Source organism: Panicum hallii, chromosome 3 (genome assembly GCF_002211085.1).
Source record: "Panicum hallii strain FIL2 chromosome 3, PHallii_v3.1, whole genome shotgun sequence".
Lineage (NCBI taxonomy): Eukaryota > Viridiplantae > Streptophyta > Magnoliopsida > Poales > Poaceae > Panicum > Panicum hallii.
This window is the reverse complement of record NC_038044.1, coordinates 15,559,849-15,576,640: the sequence shown is the minus strand read 5'-3', so window position 1 is coordinate 15,576,640 and position 16,792 is coordinate 15,559,849. Positions and strand designations below refer to the sequence as shown.

Here is a 16,792-nt window from a genome sequence, read left to right as displayed (position 1 = left end):
CAGTATTAGGGGCAACCGTCAATTGCTCAGGAGAGCATTACTTGCAAGCGGTTTTTTAATTCCCTCACGAAAGTAGCAAATACAGTAGCAATATCGACCCTCTGTGGTTCCTAGAAATTCACGTTATATTTGGTTGTAGATAGACTTATGTCATGCAAGTCAATTTAGTTTGAAAATGCTACAATTTATATATACATAAAAATATCAACATAGTCTTGCTTGCTTAATAAAATATGAAATCTAATTAGTTAGAAGCCAGAGCGTCCGTTGCTTAGGGCTACATGATGTGGCAACATAACATGGTATATACGCACTGTCTGTGGTTTAGATAGGATGGTAATGGATCATGATCTTGATACCATCTTCACAATTCAACTCAGCTCATATGTTTTTAGCTTAAAATTTTATAAAATATAAATTGGATTCTTTTTAAATCTAGTTCTTTAATTATGTAGGTTAAATTTTAAGATACTTTACCATCATTGGATCCAGATGAGCACGAGCACATCACCTGATTTCGCCGATCTTGCTCCGCCGCGGCAGCAGCTAGAAGGACGAACCCTCCGGTCTCTGCAAATTTCCAACTCCTCGAATCAAAGAAGTGATCATGTCCCATAATCTATGGAATCAAATGCATGCACATGAAAATCCTCGAGAATCACCTGTGGAAACAGACGTGAGTGTCGTCACCCCAGTAGAATCCATTTTGAAATGCTAAAATCGTATACTAGCCTTGCAAAATAATCCCGTATCCTTTCGTTTGAAAGAAAACGCTCCCGTACCTTTCTCTTGGGTGAGCTGTGAAACAACCTCGAGCGAAACGGTGGCCCCCACTGCCAGGGGAGCATTAATTGCAAGCGGTTTCCCACTCCCCCTACGAAACCAGCAGCCCGGCAGCAAGGACAGCAGACAACAGTGCATCTGCGCCGCGAACCGCCGCTCCAGTCCAATCGATGGACGAACCACGCCTCCCATGATCCCGCCGCCGCCCACCTCCTCCCCCTCCTCCTCCTACGCCGCGGCAATGGCGGTCGCCTCCCGCCACCACCTCCTCCCCGTCCTGGTCCTCCTCGCCGCGGCGGCCGGGGCGGCCGCGGCCGCCACCGTGAGCGACGACGTGCTCGCGCTGGTCGTCCTCAAGTCGGGCCTCTCCGACCCGGCGGGCCGCCTCGGGCCCTGGTCCGAGGACGCCGACCGCGCCTGCACCTGGCCGGGGGTCTCCTGCGACCCGCGCACGGGCCGCGTCGCCGCGCTCGAGCTCCCCGCGGCGTCGCTCGCCGGCCGCCTCCCGCGGTCCGCGCTTCTCCGCCTCGACGCGCTCCTCTCGCTCGAGCTCCCAGGGAACCGCCTCTCCGGCCCGCTCCCCGACGCGCTGCCCCCGCGCCTCCGCGCGCTCGACCTCTCGGGGAACGCGATCTCGGGCGGCATCCCCGCCTCGCTCGCGTCCTGCGAGTCGCTCGTGTCGCTCAACCTCTCCCGCAACCAACTCACCGGCCCCATCCCCGACGGCATCTGGTCGCTGCCGTCGCTCAGGTCGGTGGACCTCTCCGGGAACCTGCTCTCCGGAAGCGTGCCCGGCGGGTTCCCGCGGAGCAGCTCGCTGCGGGCGGTGGACCTCAGCCACAACCTCCTCGAAGGGGAGATACCGGCGGACGTCGGCGAGGCCGGCCTGCTTAAGTCGCTTGACTTCGGGCACAACTCGCTCACCGGCGGGCTGCCGGAGTCACTGCGTGGGCTGTCCGGGCTGAGTTCTCTCGGCGCCGGTGGCAATGCTCTATCAGGGGAGCTCCCGGCGTGGATTGGGGAGATGGCGGCGCTGGAGAGGCTGGATTTGTCTGGCAACCGCTTCGTCGGCGACACCCCGGACGCCATTTCGGGCTGCAAGAACCTGGTTGAGGTTGACCTCAGCCGGAACAAACTCACCGGAGAGCTCCCGTGGTGGGTGTTCGGGCTGGCACTGCAGCGCGCCTCGTTCGCTGGCAATGCACTGTCAGGGTGGATCAAGGTTCCCAGTGATGCTGCCGCTGCTCTGGCAGCACTGGACCTGTCAAGCAATGGGTTCACCGGTGCGATCCCACCTGAGATTGCCACCTTTGCAAGATTGCAGTACCTGAACGTGTCCTCGAATTCCATGTCGGGGCACCTTCCTGCAAGCATTGGACGGATGTTGCTGCTTGAGGTGTTGGATGTGAGTGCGAACAAGTTGGACGGGGCTGTACCACCGGAGATTGGAAGTGCGGTGGCGCTCCGGAAGCTGCTGATGGGGAGGAATTCACTTACTGGAGGCATTCCGGTGCAGATCGGCACATGCAATTCCCTGATAGCTTTGTAAGTGATCTTTTTCGTCGACATTACCCTGTTGCTAGTGCTTGTGCATACATGTTTAGTGCTTGACTAGATGACTACTAGCTTCCTTTTGTTTGTTCTCGTGTTATTTTTTGCTGATTCTCTGCTTCCTAGGTTGTAGATACCATTTAGAAAGCGATAGGTATGTCTTACTTGCTGTCTGGAAGCACTAAACTGAAAACATGGGTGACATCTTTGTCTTGCTGCTTTGCTTGTATCCCACTGTCTTGGTCCATGGTTTTCTTGGATACACTAAAAAACACAAGTCAAATTCCTCACGAATTTTGTTGCTGATTAAAAAATTGTACTCTCCGTTTTTAAATATATGATGATTAGGCCAAGCTAATTAGTTAAAAGAAATCAAGCAATTGGCTTGTCCTAAACGTCATATATTTAAAAAATGGAGAGAGTATTACATCAAACAAGGTAAAACATGCTGCACCGCTTCTGTGAATTGCTAGGCACTAATTCAGGTGATGGGCATGTAATTAATTTTTCTTTTTTTGCTTTGCAGGGATCTATCTCACAACAAACTTACAGGGCCAGTTCCTATATCCATGGGCAACCTGACTAGTCTTCAAACGGTTGATCTCTCAGAGAACATGCTGAATGGGACCCTGCCGACAGAACTCTCTGACCTTGCCAGCCTTCGTGTCTTCAATGTCTCTCACAATTTGCTATCAGGGAGCCTCCCCATCAGCCGCTTTTTTGACAGCATCCCTTATTCTTTCATCTCCGACAATGCCGGCCTTTGCAGTTCACAGAAGAACAGTTCCTGCAATGGTGTAATGCCAAAGCCAATTGTTTTCAACCCTAACTCCTCATCAGACCCCTTGTCGGATGCTGCCCCAAGTTACCTGAGTAACCAGCACCAGAAGAAGATGATATTGAGCATTTCCACACTCATCGCCATTGTGGGCGGAGCAGTCATTGTCATCGGTGTGGTCACCATCACAGTGCTCAACCTCCGTGCCCGTGCAACAGCTCCCCGCTCTGCGCTTCCCACTGCATTGTCGGATGATTACCATAGCCAATCAGCTGAATCTCCAGAAAATGAAGCAAAGTCTGGCAAGCTTGTCATGTTCGGCAGAGGCAGCTCAGATTTCAGTGCCGATGGGCATGCGTTGCTGAATAAGGATTGTGAGCTTGGGCGTGGAGGCTTTGGTACTGTTTATAAGGCAGTGCTCAGAGATGGCCAGCCAGTGGCCATCAAGAAGCTGACAGTTTCAAGTTTGGTCAAGTCAGAGGACGACTTCAAGCAGCATGTCAAGCTTCTAGGCAAGGTGCGCCACCATAACATTGTTACCCTCAGAGGCTTCTACTGGACTTCCTCACTGCAACTCCTTATATATGAGTTCATGCCTGCTGGGAGCTTGCACCAGCACCTGCATGAGTGCTCAGAAGAGAGCTCGCTTTCATGGATGGAGAGGTTTGACATAATCATCGGTGTGGCCCGCGCACTTGTTTACTTGCACCGCCATGGTATAATCCACTTCAACCTGAAGTCCAGTAATGTCCTGCTAGACACAAATGGTGAGCCGAGGGTTGGAGACTACGGTCTTGTGAACCTGCTGCCCATGCTGGACCGCTACGTGCTGAGCAGCAAGATCCAGAGCGCGCTGGGGTACATGGCTCCAGAGTTCACCTGCAGAACGGTCAAGGTCACAGAGAAGTGCGATGTGTACAGCTTTGGAGTGCTGATCCTTGAGATTCTGACAGGCAGGAGGCCCATCGAGTACTTGGAAGACGACGTCATTGTGCTTTCTGACCTGGTCAGAGGCGCGGTCGAAGAAGACAGGCTGGAGGACTGCATGGATCCGCGGCTATCAGGTGACTTCTCGATGGATGAGGCCACGCTGATCATCAAGCTGGGGTTGGTTTGCACGTCGCAGGTGCCTTCCCAACGGCCGGACATTGCTGAGGTGGTCAGTATGCTTGAGATGGTGAGGAGCCCGCAGGGTACCCCAGAGGATGATCTGGTCTGAGACCTATTTCTTCTTCATTCGTTTTTTGGGTAGATACATGATGGGAAAGTAAGTTAGGACGTGGCTAGTCAGCTTAGCTTGTTTGCAATATTTAGGGATGTAAAGCTGCTGCTTCTATTCAGACTTAAATTATTGGTCCCTTTGCGCTCAACAACTCGTGGCCCAAGCGAGTGCTGCTTCAAATTGTGGGCAAAAGAAGTTCATGGTGGATCGGCTCGGTTCATACTGTTATTGGCTGGCTAGACTAAATTAGTCCTTTCAGGAGAAATTTTTGCCCACGCCCTGGCTGTACATCTCGCCCTGGTGATCGTATGGTTTATCAGTGATTCAGTATCTGCTCGTCATGGACAGTTGACGCTCCTTACGAGCCGGGCCTCACTGCCCAGCTCAGTCACCACTGTTCCTCAGCAGCAGCGGTCTGCTTCAGCAGAAGTGCCATGCCATATTAGCCGAGCTGGGTGCATTCTCTGCTTGGCATGTATGTACGCACTGTATAACGATTGCAGAGATGGCACCGCGTCCGCACTCTGAAGTCGCTGCACTCCAGCCACTCCTGCCTCGCTGGGGGGAGCAGGAGAGCATCCAGCCCAGGAGCGAACAGGCAACGACCCGGCCTTCGATTGCTCGCCTTGCTCCGTGCAGAAGCGGCCCGTGCCGAGTACCCGGCATAGATTGAGCTGGGCCAGGTTAGGTCGTCCGCTTCCCCACCCATGCAATTGCTGACGCATTCTGATCGTGATCGATCCATGGCCATCTGTCAAGCTCAGATCCATGCATTGCCAGCATCTGTCTGGGACACCAGTTCGCCATCAAACACCAATATACAAAAGGTAAAACCAAAGCCATCTGTGCAGGAATAGGACAATGTCAGCGAAGATTTCTGCGCCAGACTTTTCGTTGTTGAGTCAACCCATCAAGCGTTTACTTGTCACCGTACCCTCCTCCCTGAGCGTTGGCCGCACTGTGAAAAGAAAGGAAAATGAAAGAAGATGTCAGTAGGACGGGCGAGGAAGACCGCGTCACTGTGCAATCTGCTCGCCTATCATTTAGTAAGAGTTGGAACCCAAGTTAGGATTATCTTTCAAAAAAGAGAGAGATATACAGAACAGGGTTCAACACCGAACATATATATACTCCTGGGTGACTGGTTCTTCAATCAATCAGGTGACCCAGTTCGATCTCGAGAGCAAGTCATAACGTCGCCATCGACGTGGACTAACTGGCTATCAGCCTAATCATTATTATGCTGCTACTACTAGTGCTATATACAATATATGAAAAAAAAACTAGTTCGCCTCATCTCCATTCCCCAATGTTGGGTTCGATTGCTCCAACACGTCTAAGCATCAGCCAGCGTCAAACCAGAATTCCCTGCGTTCTCTTCGTCAGCCATGCATCTTGCCTTCATCCTCCTCATGCATCTCTTCCAAGCACTGCATGTTCCTGCATATTCTGCAACAATGGATTCCATTTCAGCCGGCGAGACGCTCGTCGGCGATGCCAAGCTCGTCTCCAGCAACGGCAGGTACGCACTCGGCTTCTTCCACCCGCTGGGCAGCATGTCCTCTTCCCCGGAGATGGAAACCCCCAAGCGCCGGTACCTAGGCATATGGTTCAACAAGGTCTCGCAGTTAATTCCGATATGGGTAGCAAATAGGGAGAGCCCAATTGTAGGCCCTCACAGAATGTCAAAGCTCGCCATCTCCCAAGACGGCAACCTTGCCATCTTCAACGAGGCCACCAAATCGATGGTCTGGTCCTCCCGTGCTGGTATCACAACCAAGAACACTACGGCCGTGCTCCTGGACAACGGGAACCTCGTATTAAGGGATACATCCAACTCCTCCATTGTCTTATGGCAGAGCTTTGATTACCCTACCGACATCTTGGCCCCTGGTGTGAAGTTTGGCCTAGATAAGATCACCGGTTTAAACCGCCACCTTGTTTCCAAGAGGAGCTTGATAGACCCATCTCCTGGGCGCTATTGCCTAGAATTAGACCCTTCCGGTGTTGCCCAATTTGTCTACAAACTATGCAACACATCCATAGTGATAGTGTATTGGTCTAGGTTGCAATGGAATAAGCAAGACTACAACTTAGTGCCATAATTATCAGGAAAAGATCTATTTGATGGAAAGTTTATCAACGACGACAAAGAGGAATACTTCCAATACAACTTGTTAGATGAAAATATGATTGTTGTTAGCCTTTTGGACATATCTGGCGAGTTCAAGCTGCTCGTCTGGGTTGAGGACGCGCAAGAATGGACACTAATCTTCGTCGAACCTCAAGATCAGTATGATGTATATGCTACTTGTGGACCATTCACTATATGCTACAGCAACACACTGCCACCTTGTGACTGCATGAGGGGATTCTCAGTAAGATCGCCTAAGGAATGGGAGCAAAGTGACCGAGCTGTTGGGTGCATAAGAAATACGCCATTAGATTGCAGTACCATGAACACAAGCATAACTGCAACAACAAATAGGTTCTACTCCTTGCCTGGAGTTTCATTGCCTGCAGAAGCCAACGTTATTGCATCAATTGGCTGTGGAGACCAAATGCGCACAAGCATGCCTGAATAATTGCTTATGCACTGCATATTCCTATTCCAGTGGCAATAGGTGCTCCCTATGGTACAAGGACTTGCTAAACACCAGACGCTACGCCGATGGAACCACCAGTAATGGGGAAATCCTGTACCTTTGCATCGCTGCTAAAGATGCAGAAAGCTGGATAAATAACAAGAGAAAGGGAATGATCATTGGGGTTGTTACTGCTGCAAGTCTCGTAGGTTTGGCTGTAATGACAGCTTTTTTGGCATGGTTTCTAGTAATGTGGAGAGATAAGATGAAACAATCTTTCAGCATATCCGATGATGCTCAAGGTGGAAATGGAATTGTTGCTTTTAGATACATGGATCTTCAAAAGGCAACTAAAAATTTCTCAGAGAAAATAGGAGGAGGTGGTTTTGGATCTGTGTTCAAAGGCTTCTTAACTGACTCGACAGCTATTGCAGTCAAGAGGCTTGATGGCGTCCGTCAAGGAGAGAAGCAATTTAGGGCTGAAGTGAGTTCCATTGGAATCATCCAACATATCAATTTGGTTAAGTTAATTGGCTTCTGCAGTGAAAGGGATAGGAGGCTGCTTGTATATGAGCATATGCCAAATCAATCTCTTGATGCACATCTTTTTCATATCCATTTCATGGTCCTAAATTGGAGTACCCGTTACCAGATAGCTCTTGGAGTAGAAGAGGTTTGGCATACTTGCACGAGAGTTGCAGGGATTGCATCATACACTGTGATATTAAGCAAGAGAACATACTCCTTGATGCATCATTCATACCTAAAATTGCAGACTTTGGGATGGCAAAGTTTTTAGGAAGGGATTTTAGCAAAGTTCTGACTACGGTGAGAGGAACCATAGGGTACCTTGCACCTGAATGGATCAGCCGAGTGGCCATTACAACAAAAGTGGATATCTACAGCTACGGGATGATGTTGATTGAAATGATATCGGGAAAGAGGAACTCATCATGTAACGGAAATACTAGTGATGAAGATGGATATTTCCCTCTGGAGGTTGCAAGTAAACTTGTCATCGGAGATGTTGCGAGTTTGTTGGATGGTCAATTACATGGTGATGCCAACTTGGATGAAGCTGAAAGAGTCTGCAAGGTGGCTTGCTGGTGTATTCAGGACAATGAATCTAATCGGCCAACAATGGGTGTAGTAGTACAAATTCTCGAGGGTTTATTAGAAATTGACATGCCGCCAATGCCAAGACCTCTTCAAGCTATCGTAGGAATTTCACCGTAGATATGGATATACCCATACATGCCTTCTTCTTTCTCTTTTCTTCCTTGTGCTTGTTTCTGTTGTATATGCCCATAGCCTTGGCAAAGGGCTAACTGTATCTGGTTTGAAATAAGCCTGTACTCAATGCGAAGCTTCTGAACCTTTATGTGATATATTATGGAGACCAAGACTCGCCAAGAAAACAATTTATAGTGCAATTTTGGGGGTCTATACTTGAATTTTTATTGTGGAATGGATGCTTTCCAGCTCATACAGTGAGGACGCAGTATTTCACTATGGTAATTGTAACCATAATCTTCAAACACTGCCCACATCTCTAATAGGTTATGAATTGCCGTTATAGTCAATTATGAACAAAAGAACAGCGAAATTGATGGCATATTACAAAAGAAAAAATCTCGCTGCTCTATTAGTCGGTCAGGCAGAGCAAACCACATGAAATTGTTGCTGGCAAGGAAAGTCCCAGCTATCTAATTGGTAACTGCAACAATTTTTTTTCGGGCGAGACGCTCACTGGAGGATTGATCATTATTCCAAACAAAGGAGAATAAAAAATGAGAGGCAAGGGCTAACATCTCTAGTAGGTAAAAAAGAATTTCCACTTTTTGTGTGCGTATCATGAACCAAAAATTCTGCGGATTTGATGGCATATTGTGCACGACTTTGGACATCAGGTCTGAAATTCTTCTATAACAGGAACTAAGTCATAGATCGGCCAGGAAACATGGCATTTTTTGTTTACCGGTTGCCGGTCTCAGCCAGTGCACCACCAAGCTCAGCTCCTCCGTCGTCCCCTATCTCCACGGACCACGGGTACAGAATCGAGCTTCGCGTTGGATGGGAACGCATCCGCCCGCCGGCAGCAGCACTGCTCCAAATCTATGTCCGTTCCGCCGCCGCGGCGGCGCATCAGAGCGGCACACTGCTCTTCGTCTTCATCCTTCAGCGCCGCGAAGCACAGTGTCGCAACGTCGCTGTAGAGTCAAACCTTTTCTTGAGCCTGAGCTTCCACCTGTCGCAACTGCCGGGCCTTTCCATTTGGCCAATATGAGCGACTTCGGCCCAGCCGGCTTGGGCACCTTCCATGATTACAGGAAGGAGAAAAGAGTTTATTTCCCCTTACACAATATTGAGTTATTTTTAATTGACACAATGCTAAAATGTACTAGCACACAAATCTTTCCACGCTGCTTTGTTAATTGTATATTATTTTTTTGCGAGGTTGTTAATTATATATTCGAAGTTGTTGTATTGATTTTCACCCTATTGTTGCATTTAGTTTTTAGAAACTCACTGTTGAAAATTGCTAAATTACTTCTTCATAGATTTTTAAGAACCACTCGTTGTAAGTATTTTGAAAAATGAAACACAGTGTAGTTCTAAGTTACAAGGATTAAAGAACACGAAAAAAGGAGGAGAAAGGAGAAATCGAAAAATAAGCTTGCTGACTTTTTGTGCTTCTTCCCTGGTGGATTTAGCCCATGGATCGGTCTCACTCGCGCACGCGTGCCTGCATAGCTCGGCGCACTGCCATTGCTTCGGCCACACCCAGAGTACACGCAACACACCAGCGGCGATGGCTCGCCGCCGCCTCTTCCTCGCCGTACTTGCCACCTGCTGGTTCATCGCCTCACCGCCGGCCAGCGTTCTTCAGGTGGATCGGCTCCCTGCGCCGACGCGCACGACCACGTCCCCGACGTCGGCACGGGGCTCTGCCGACCGCTCGCCGCACTGGCTCCGCTCCACGCGCCGGGCGCGTCCTTCCCGGACCCAGTGCCCGCGCGTCCGTGGGGATCGGAGCACGCACCTCCGCCGCGGACTCCCACCTCTCGGGGACTCCTCGCGGAGAGATGTCCCGAGGGTCCACCCGCGCTTCCCGCCGCATCTCCGACGTCGGCACGGGGCTCTGCTGACCGCGCCGCACTGGCTCCGCTCCACGCTCCGGGCGCGTCCCTTCCCGGACCCAGTGCCCGCGCTTCCGTGGGGATCGGAGCACGCACCTCCGCCGCGGATTCCCACCGAGGGACTCCTTGCGGCGAGATGTCCCGAGGTGCCACCCGCGCTACCCGCCGCGTCTCCGACATCGGTGTGGTACCCCTCCGACCGCGGCGTCTTCTCCGCTTCAAGCGCCATCACCGCAGCAGCTATACCCGGGCGCGCGGCGTCATCTCCCGCGACGTTGGCATCGTGCTTCTCCGAGCGAGTCGCGCTGTCTCCCCACAGCACGCCATCGAAGACGTCCTCTGTCCCCGCACCTCCCGAGTGCGAGTTCGCGCTGCCGTCTCCACGTCTCGCCGCTCCTGCGACTTCGACTTGTCCGCGGGACTCCTCCGAGTGCGTGGGGCCGTCTCCACACCGTGCCGCTTCGGCTGCTCCCTCGGCTCCCGGTCACCGCTCGCAGAGAAGCTCCCTGCCGGCTGCTGAGACTGCATCGGCTCCGCCCACCTCCACGACCACGCCGCCACCGCCCCTTCGTGCGTCTTCAACGTCTACATCGGCGACACCGGCGAGGCACAGGTGGTCGGCGGGGAGCGCGGGCACGAGGCGCGCAACCATTTGACCGGCGCCGATGATAACACTTGCTTTGACGAGGAGGAGGAGGAGGACGACGACGGGAGCGGCAGCAGCAGGGACGCAGGCGGTGACTCGTTCGGCGCCAAATTTTGCCAGTTAGTATTTTGGTTTGCGGCCATCCTTCGTCTGTTTGGTTGGAGTTTGGACGCAGAGGCAGATTAGATCCAGTTCGGGATGCCCACTTCAGTTTTCGTTAGGCTTCGATTAGGAAGTATTGGGGGACAGGATTGGAGAAAAGGAATTGGGATAGGGGCAGCGGCTGTATTGAGGAAGAAGAAGCCACGCGGCTGTTGTAATGTTTCATTTCCTTTCCCCTTTGTATCATACTTCACGCCTTCTGCTGACTGCTGACATGATGTATCATCGTCAGTAGTGCTAACAGCATCCAACGACTGTATTTTCGATTTCAATCTTATACTCTTACTGGTTTGGAGCACAATTAAGCAGTCGGTTTGGTTCCAAGGAATTGAAAGCCTGATGGTGAAACGATTTTCACTAGCTCTGAACTCTAGACAGACGCCCAATCGATTTTCATACAGTCAAACTGTCTGATACTACTACGAACACAATGCTAAAACTTCAGGCGAAAAGAGCAAAAGAAACTTGCATAAACTTCAGGCAAAAAGAGCAAACAAAACTTGGCCTGCATCTTCCTATTTACACGATCATCTAGAGAACTTGTCATCCCCTGTAGTCATCTGCATCTTCCAAGGAATTGAACGTCTGACGGTGAAACAATTTTCACTCTGAACTCAAATTATGTGTGCATCAATATGTTCTTCTCAGAAATTGTATACTCTGACAGAAAACACATTCTGACTCTCCTTTTGCTCTAGCAGACGGCACAACAGCAACAACTTTTCTCGGACCTTCTAATTGCAGTTTTGGTAGATGTTTATGCATCTAGGCTTTTCTTCCTTGAGCAGCTGCTCTTCTGCTGCTGCTGCCTGGCTTCCCTCTGTTTGCACAGTGCCTTCGCTGCCTTCAGGAATGCTCGCACCACTCTCTGTAGATCCGAGAAGGGAGCATCCGCAGAGGCGACCGCCCCACCTCCGTCTGGGCCAGGCGGGGGAGGCGGCGGTCGGAGGGTCCTGCCCGCGGATGATCTCACAGGCGGCGGCGGGGATGAAGAGGGCGAAGCCGGCGGGGGAGGAGGATGAGGAGCGGGCGCTGATGACCTTGACGGCTCCCCGCCGTTCCTCGTCGGTGGAGGAGGCGGGGGCGGTGGAGCGCCCGCGCATGGCGATGGCGATGGCTCGGCGGAGGGGGGCGTTGGCACCGGAACAGGTTGGCGACGCTTGGGCGGCGACTTCCGCTGCCCCGGGCCAGTCGGGTCGAAGGGCCAGGCGGGCGGGGAGGCGGGGGGCAGCACTGGCAGCGTCGATGGTGCGGCCGGTTCCGCCTTCGGGCGCTGGAGCGGCGCGGTCGTTCGGGTCAGGACGTTGCCCATGGAGCCCAAGCAGGAAGTCCCAGGGGCGACCATCTGGACTCTTCCAAGCGCGCTGAGGCTGTCCTCGACGAGGTGGGTGTGGAAGTGGAAGTCGCTGAGCGTCGCCTGGGTCGCGTCGAGCGAAACGTTGCAGCTGCCCCCCACGATCGCTGAGGCATTGCGGGAGAGCCCCATGGTCGTCGATGCCTCGGAGACGGCGATGGTGGACGCATCAGCGACGACGAGGAGGGCAGCGGCGACGACACCTACGAGAGCGGCGCCGGTCGCCATGGCTGGGCGCAACAGTAGCGGCTGGTGGGAGGAGGAGCGGATGAGTAGCGGCCGGTGGGGGGAGGGGAAGCCGGGTGGGTGGCCGGGTGGGGAGCGCAGCGGCGAGTACGCTCGAAAGGCGGTGAACTCGTGGTATTTGTAGTGGGGAAGCCACCCTTCATCGAGGTGCCAGCGTACAGGTCTGCGTCTGCTTGAGCTCGTGTGGGGCCGAGGCCCCCTTTTTTTTTGAAATGGGAGGCTCCCCTAAATCTTATGGAAGAAGACTCACGGTTGCAGTTGCCGTATGGCCTGGCACAGCCGGCCAGCTGGGTTGGCACCAGCTGGGGTTGTTTAGGGTATGTTTGGGAGCCCTCCACTCCATAAAAATTCTCCACTCCATCAACTCTATAAAATTGTCATCTAAACATGTACAGCTCCACCAACTCCAGCTCAGAAAAAAGTGAAGTTGAGGGCCAGATCCATATTTTTTGTGCTCCAAAAACACTAGTTTCGTACCAACTCATGAAGTTGCGAGATAATTACACACCATACCACTCGTTACAACGTACCGGTTCGATCTCCTGCTCCTTCCCTCATCCTGTCGCCTCCTGCCCCCTCCCCTCCCGATGCTCCTCCCCTCCCCTAGCGCCACCGCCGCCGGCCCAACCTCCTGCTCCTCCCCTAGCGCCGTCGCCGCCCCCTGCTCCCCTCCCCTAGCGCCGCCCCCGCCCCTGCCTCCCCTCCCACAGCGCCGCCGCCGCCCCCTGCCTCCCCTCCCCAACGGCCGCCGCCGCCCGATCCAGCCCTGCCCCCTCCCTAAGCGCCGCCGCCGTCCCCGTGTCTCCCCTCCCCTAGCGGCGCCGCCGCCCCTGCACCCCCTCCCTAAGCGCCGCCAGCGCCCCTGCTCCCCTCCCCAAGGGCCGCCGCCGCCCGATCCAGCCCTGCCCCCCTCCCCAAGCACTGCCGCGGCCCCCATGGATCCCCTCCCCTAGCGCCGCCGCCGACCCTGCTCCCCTCCCCAAGGGCCGCTGCCGCCCCCTGCCGCCCCTCCCCTAGCGCCGCCGCCGCCCCTGCTCCCCTCCCCAAGGGCCGCCGCCGCCCCCCTCCGCTAGCGCCACCGCTGCCCCTGCTCCCCTCTCCAAGGGCCGCCGCGCCCCCTGCCCCCCTCCCCTAGCGCTGCCGCCTCCCTCCCCTAGCGCCACCGCCGCCCCTGCTCCCCTCCCCAAGGGCCGCCGCCGCCCCCTGCCCCCCTCCCCTAGTGCTGCCGCGGCCCCTGCTGCCCTCCACAAGGGCCGCCGCCCCCCTCCCCTAGCGCCACCGCCGCCCCTGCTCACCTCCCCAAGGGCCACCGCTGTCAGACCCGAGGCCACGGGACTGGGTACATAACGTAGTTTAAAGAGGTCTAAGAGATTAAGTCCGCCTTATCTCTTATTCACCTCGTTTATCTCTTATTTATCCCGTTTAAATAGGAGATAGAGCTAACCGATACAGATGGAATCTACTCGAGATATGTTCTGGTACGATTCCCCAGTTGGTGTTGGTTAGTATCTTTGTAACCCTGGCCTCTCGGATATATAAGGGAGGACAGGGACCCCCTCAAAACAGACGATCATTAGATCATTCTACACCGAAGGCAATACAAACCACCATACAGGACGTAGGGTGTTACGCGCTTTGCGGCCCGAACCTGTCTAAGCTTTGTGTTCCTTGCACCTTCGAGTTCCTGATCTCGGCGTCCCCTCACCCAAAACTTACCACCTTGGGTATATCCCTCGATGGGCAGCCGGTTAAACACCGACAGCTGGCGCGCCAGGTAGGGGTGCGCGTCGAAGATTCACCGGCGAGCTCGATGGCATCTTTCAAATTCATCAGGTCAGTTCCCTCCCAGGGAACGATATTCGTTTTTGGCTCGTGGGTCTGCGTCACAGATGGTGTAGGCAATTTTCGACGATTCCTCGTCGACATGAGGCCAAAGATCTCCGCTGCGGATTCCTGCAATGACCTCGACAAGTTCATCGACGGGCTCGACAACTTGCCGCTCCATGCTTCTGCAACAGGGATCGAGATGGAGCCTGCTCCAAGCTCGACTTCTTCCAGTGTTGCGGCAACTTCCCCTGAGTTGGACTCGTTCCAATCCAAGGATCTGCATAGCCGGTCCCAACTCGGCTCATGCAAACCGGCCACTGATCTTCAGGAGGCCAACGTCTCTGGGTCCCTCTCCATGTTAGAGAAGGACCTGGACTTTTTGCTCCAGGATGGAAAGCCAGAAGCCACCGCGTGTCGGGGGGCTTCGGGTTGTTCTGGCACCAGCAATCTGGTGATCACCTCTTTGCCGGAGGGGCGCATCGTGCATTGGAAGGGCATGGTGCTCTCCGATCTACTCGAGGCAGAGGGTCGACTTGTGACCCACCTCGAGCCCTTGCCCTTTCAAGAGGGCAGGCCATTGGCTACCGCGGCGGAGGGATTGACTGAACTAGTCGACGCAAGCTCTCATGAGCTTTCCTCCCACTAGGTGCTAATGGCGGAAGAAGGCGAGGATGATGGGGATCTTCCTATCGTCGACTTTGAAGCGATCTCTGAAGATGAGATCACGGCCAACGCCGGCGACGAGAACGACACCGATCGTGAGGCGCGGCGGGCCAGGAACAGGGCCCGCACAATCCGGCGGAGGAGGGCCAATGAGCGTAGGCGATCTATGAACCGCGAGCTTGACCCTGAGTTCACCGCCGTAAGCGAACGGGGTTTCAGGACTCTGGTGGCCAACATCGCCAGGGTGACGGCCATCCTCGAGCACAGTCATGATCCGGAAGTGCGTTAAGCGCTCCTTTATGCGCAGAGGGCTTGGATCCAGCTGGATCAGCACAACCCGGCATCTACCATCAGGGAGGAGCGCGTGGGTGAGAGTCGGAGTCAGGCTCACAGCTGAACGGCTGGCGGCCATCCTCGACACCAGCTCAGCAACGACAACGCTCGCAGAAGCCAAACCCCTGGCGGGAGGCAGCAGCCACCACCAGAGGGTCATCCGCGGCAGGCCAATCATCGACTTCCTCCAGAGGACCTACGCCAACACATCAATGAAGGTCGCGACGTGCGGACCGTGATCTCCTCCAGGCGCAAGGTCCGTGAAGAAGTCGAAACGGAGGGTACTGACTGTAGCGACCGATTTTCTGCTTTTTCTGCACGTTTCAGCAGCTACAAGTATCCAGAGGGCTTCAAACCGATCGGCATCACCAAGTACGACGGCAAGCAAGCCCCTCAGCAGTGGCTCCGTTGCTACTCCACGGCCATTGAGGTCGCAGGGGGTTCGAATATCACCTGCGCCGCTCACTTGGTTGGAGAGCCTCAGCAACAACTCGATCGACTCCTGGGAGCGCCTCAAGAGGGTCTTCATCGATAACTTCTAGGGAGCAATCACTCGTGTAGGTACTCGTCATGATCTTGCTCAGTGTAAGCAGGAACGTAACGAGCTTCTACGGTCCTACACACATCTCGGAGGACGACATCATCGATTGTTTTTACAATGGCATCACCGACCCGGGCATCTACAGGGATTTCGGACGGAACAGGCCGAAGACTGTTGCGGGCCTTCGTGATATGATGCATGATTGGTTCGAACAGGAGGAGAAGATGCGGGAGCGGTTCCCGCGGCGTCAAGATAGCAATCTGCGGCGCCCAAACGACAACCGCAACGATAAAGGCTAGCGGGACTTTTCGGGTCCACCCCGGAAATGAAAGCCAGATGATGTCATCGCGGCTATCGATCGTCCTTCGTGGGGCAAGAAGTCGACAATGCAGGAGGCGTTTGAGAAGCTCTTGCAGAAGAAGTGCCCATGGCACCCAGGTGCCAATCATGCCGCCATAGACTGCTACCACATTTGGAGGACGTTCAGCAACTCCGGTGGTGGCAAGAAAAACAAGAAGCCTGCGGACAAAGAACCTGAGGATGGCGATCAAGAGGATCATGGACGCAACCCGAAGTTTCAAGACGCCTCGAAGGTCGTCAATGTCATCTTCGGGGGAGATGAGGATTTTGGTTCCAGGCGGGACCAGAAGTTGCTTCTCCGGGAGATTTTATCCATTGAGCCGGTGGTACCACGACCACTCCGTTGGTCGGAGGTCCCCATCTCGTTCTCTCGCGACGACCAGTGGACGAGCTTTTCGGAGCCTGGTAAGTTCCCCTTGGTCCTGGATCTTGTGGTGGCGGCGGTCAAGCTCACCAAGGTCCTCATCGATGGCGGGAGCGGGCTCATTCTCATTTTCGTCAGCACTCTGAAGAAAATGGGCATGGACTTCAAGGACATGCTGGTTCCCAGCAAGTCTTCCTTTTACGGCATCGTCCCAGGTAACGTGGCACACCCGCTTGG

General features: G+C 53.9%; 2 protein-coding genes and 1 pseudogene across 2 annotated transcripts; 2 read left to right on the top strand and 1 right to left on the bottom strand.

The window, feature by feature from the left end:
* The first annotated feature begins 898 nt into the window (after positions 1-898).
* LOC112884216 (probable LRR receptor-like serine/threonine-protein kinase IRK) lies at positions 899-4,482 on the top strand. The gene is made up of 2 exons (XM_025949577.1): positions 899-2,328; positions 2,861-4,482. The coding sequence occupies exons 1-2, from the start codon at positions 974-976 to the stop codon at positions 4,329-4,331; spliced, it is 2,826 nt and encodes a 941-aa protein (XP_025805362.1). The 5' UTR covers positions 899-973; the 3' UTR covers positions 4,332-4,482.
* A 1,240-nt stretch (positions 4,483-5,722) lies between these two features.
* LOC112885281 lies at positions 5,723-8,323 on the top strand (annotated as a pseudogene).
* A 3,301-nt stretch (positions 8,324-11,624) lies between these two features.
* LOC112885279 (neural Wiskott-Aldrich syndrome protein-like) lies at positions 11,625-12,449 on the bottom strand. The gene has a single exon (XM_025950934.1). The coding sequence runs from the start codon at positions 12,447-12,449 to the stop codon at positions 11,625-11,627; it is 825 nt and encodes a 274-aa protein (XP_025806719.1).
* Between the last annotated feature and the right edge of the window lie 4,343 nt (positions 12,450-16,792).

Coding starts and splice junctions, on each gene's coding strand:
- LOC112884216 (XM_025949577.1), top strand. CDS start 974: ATGATCCCGCCGCCGCCCACCTCCTCCCCCTCCTCCTCCTACGCCGCG. Junction 2,329..2,860: donor TGCAATTCCCTGATAGCTTT/GTAAGTGATCTT, acceptor TTTGCTTTGCAG/GGATCTATCTCACAACAAAC.
- LOC112885279 (XM_025950934.1), bottom strand. CDS start 12,449: ATGGCGACCGGCGCCGCTCTCGTAGGTGTCGTCGCCGCTGCCCTCCTC.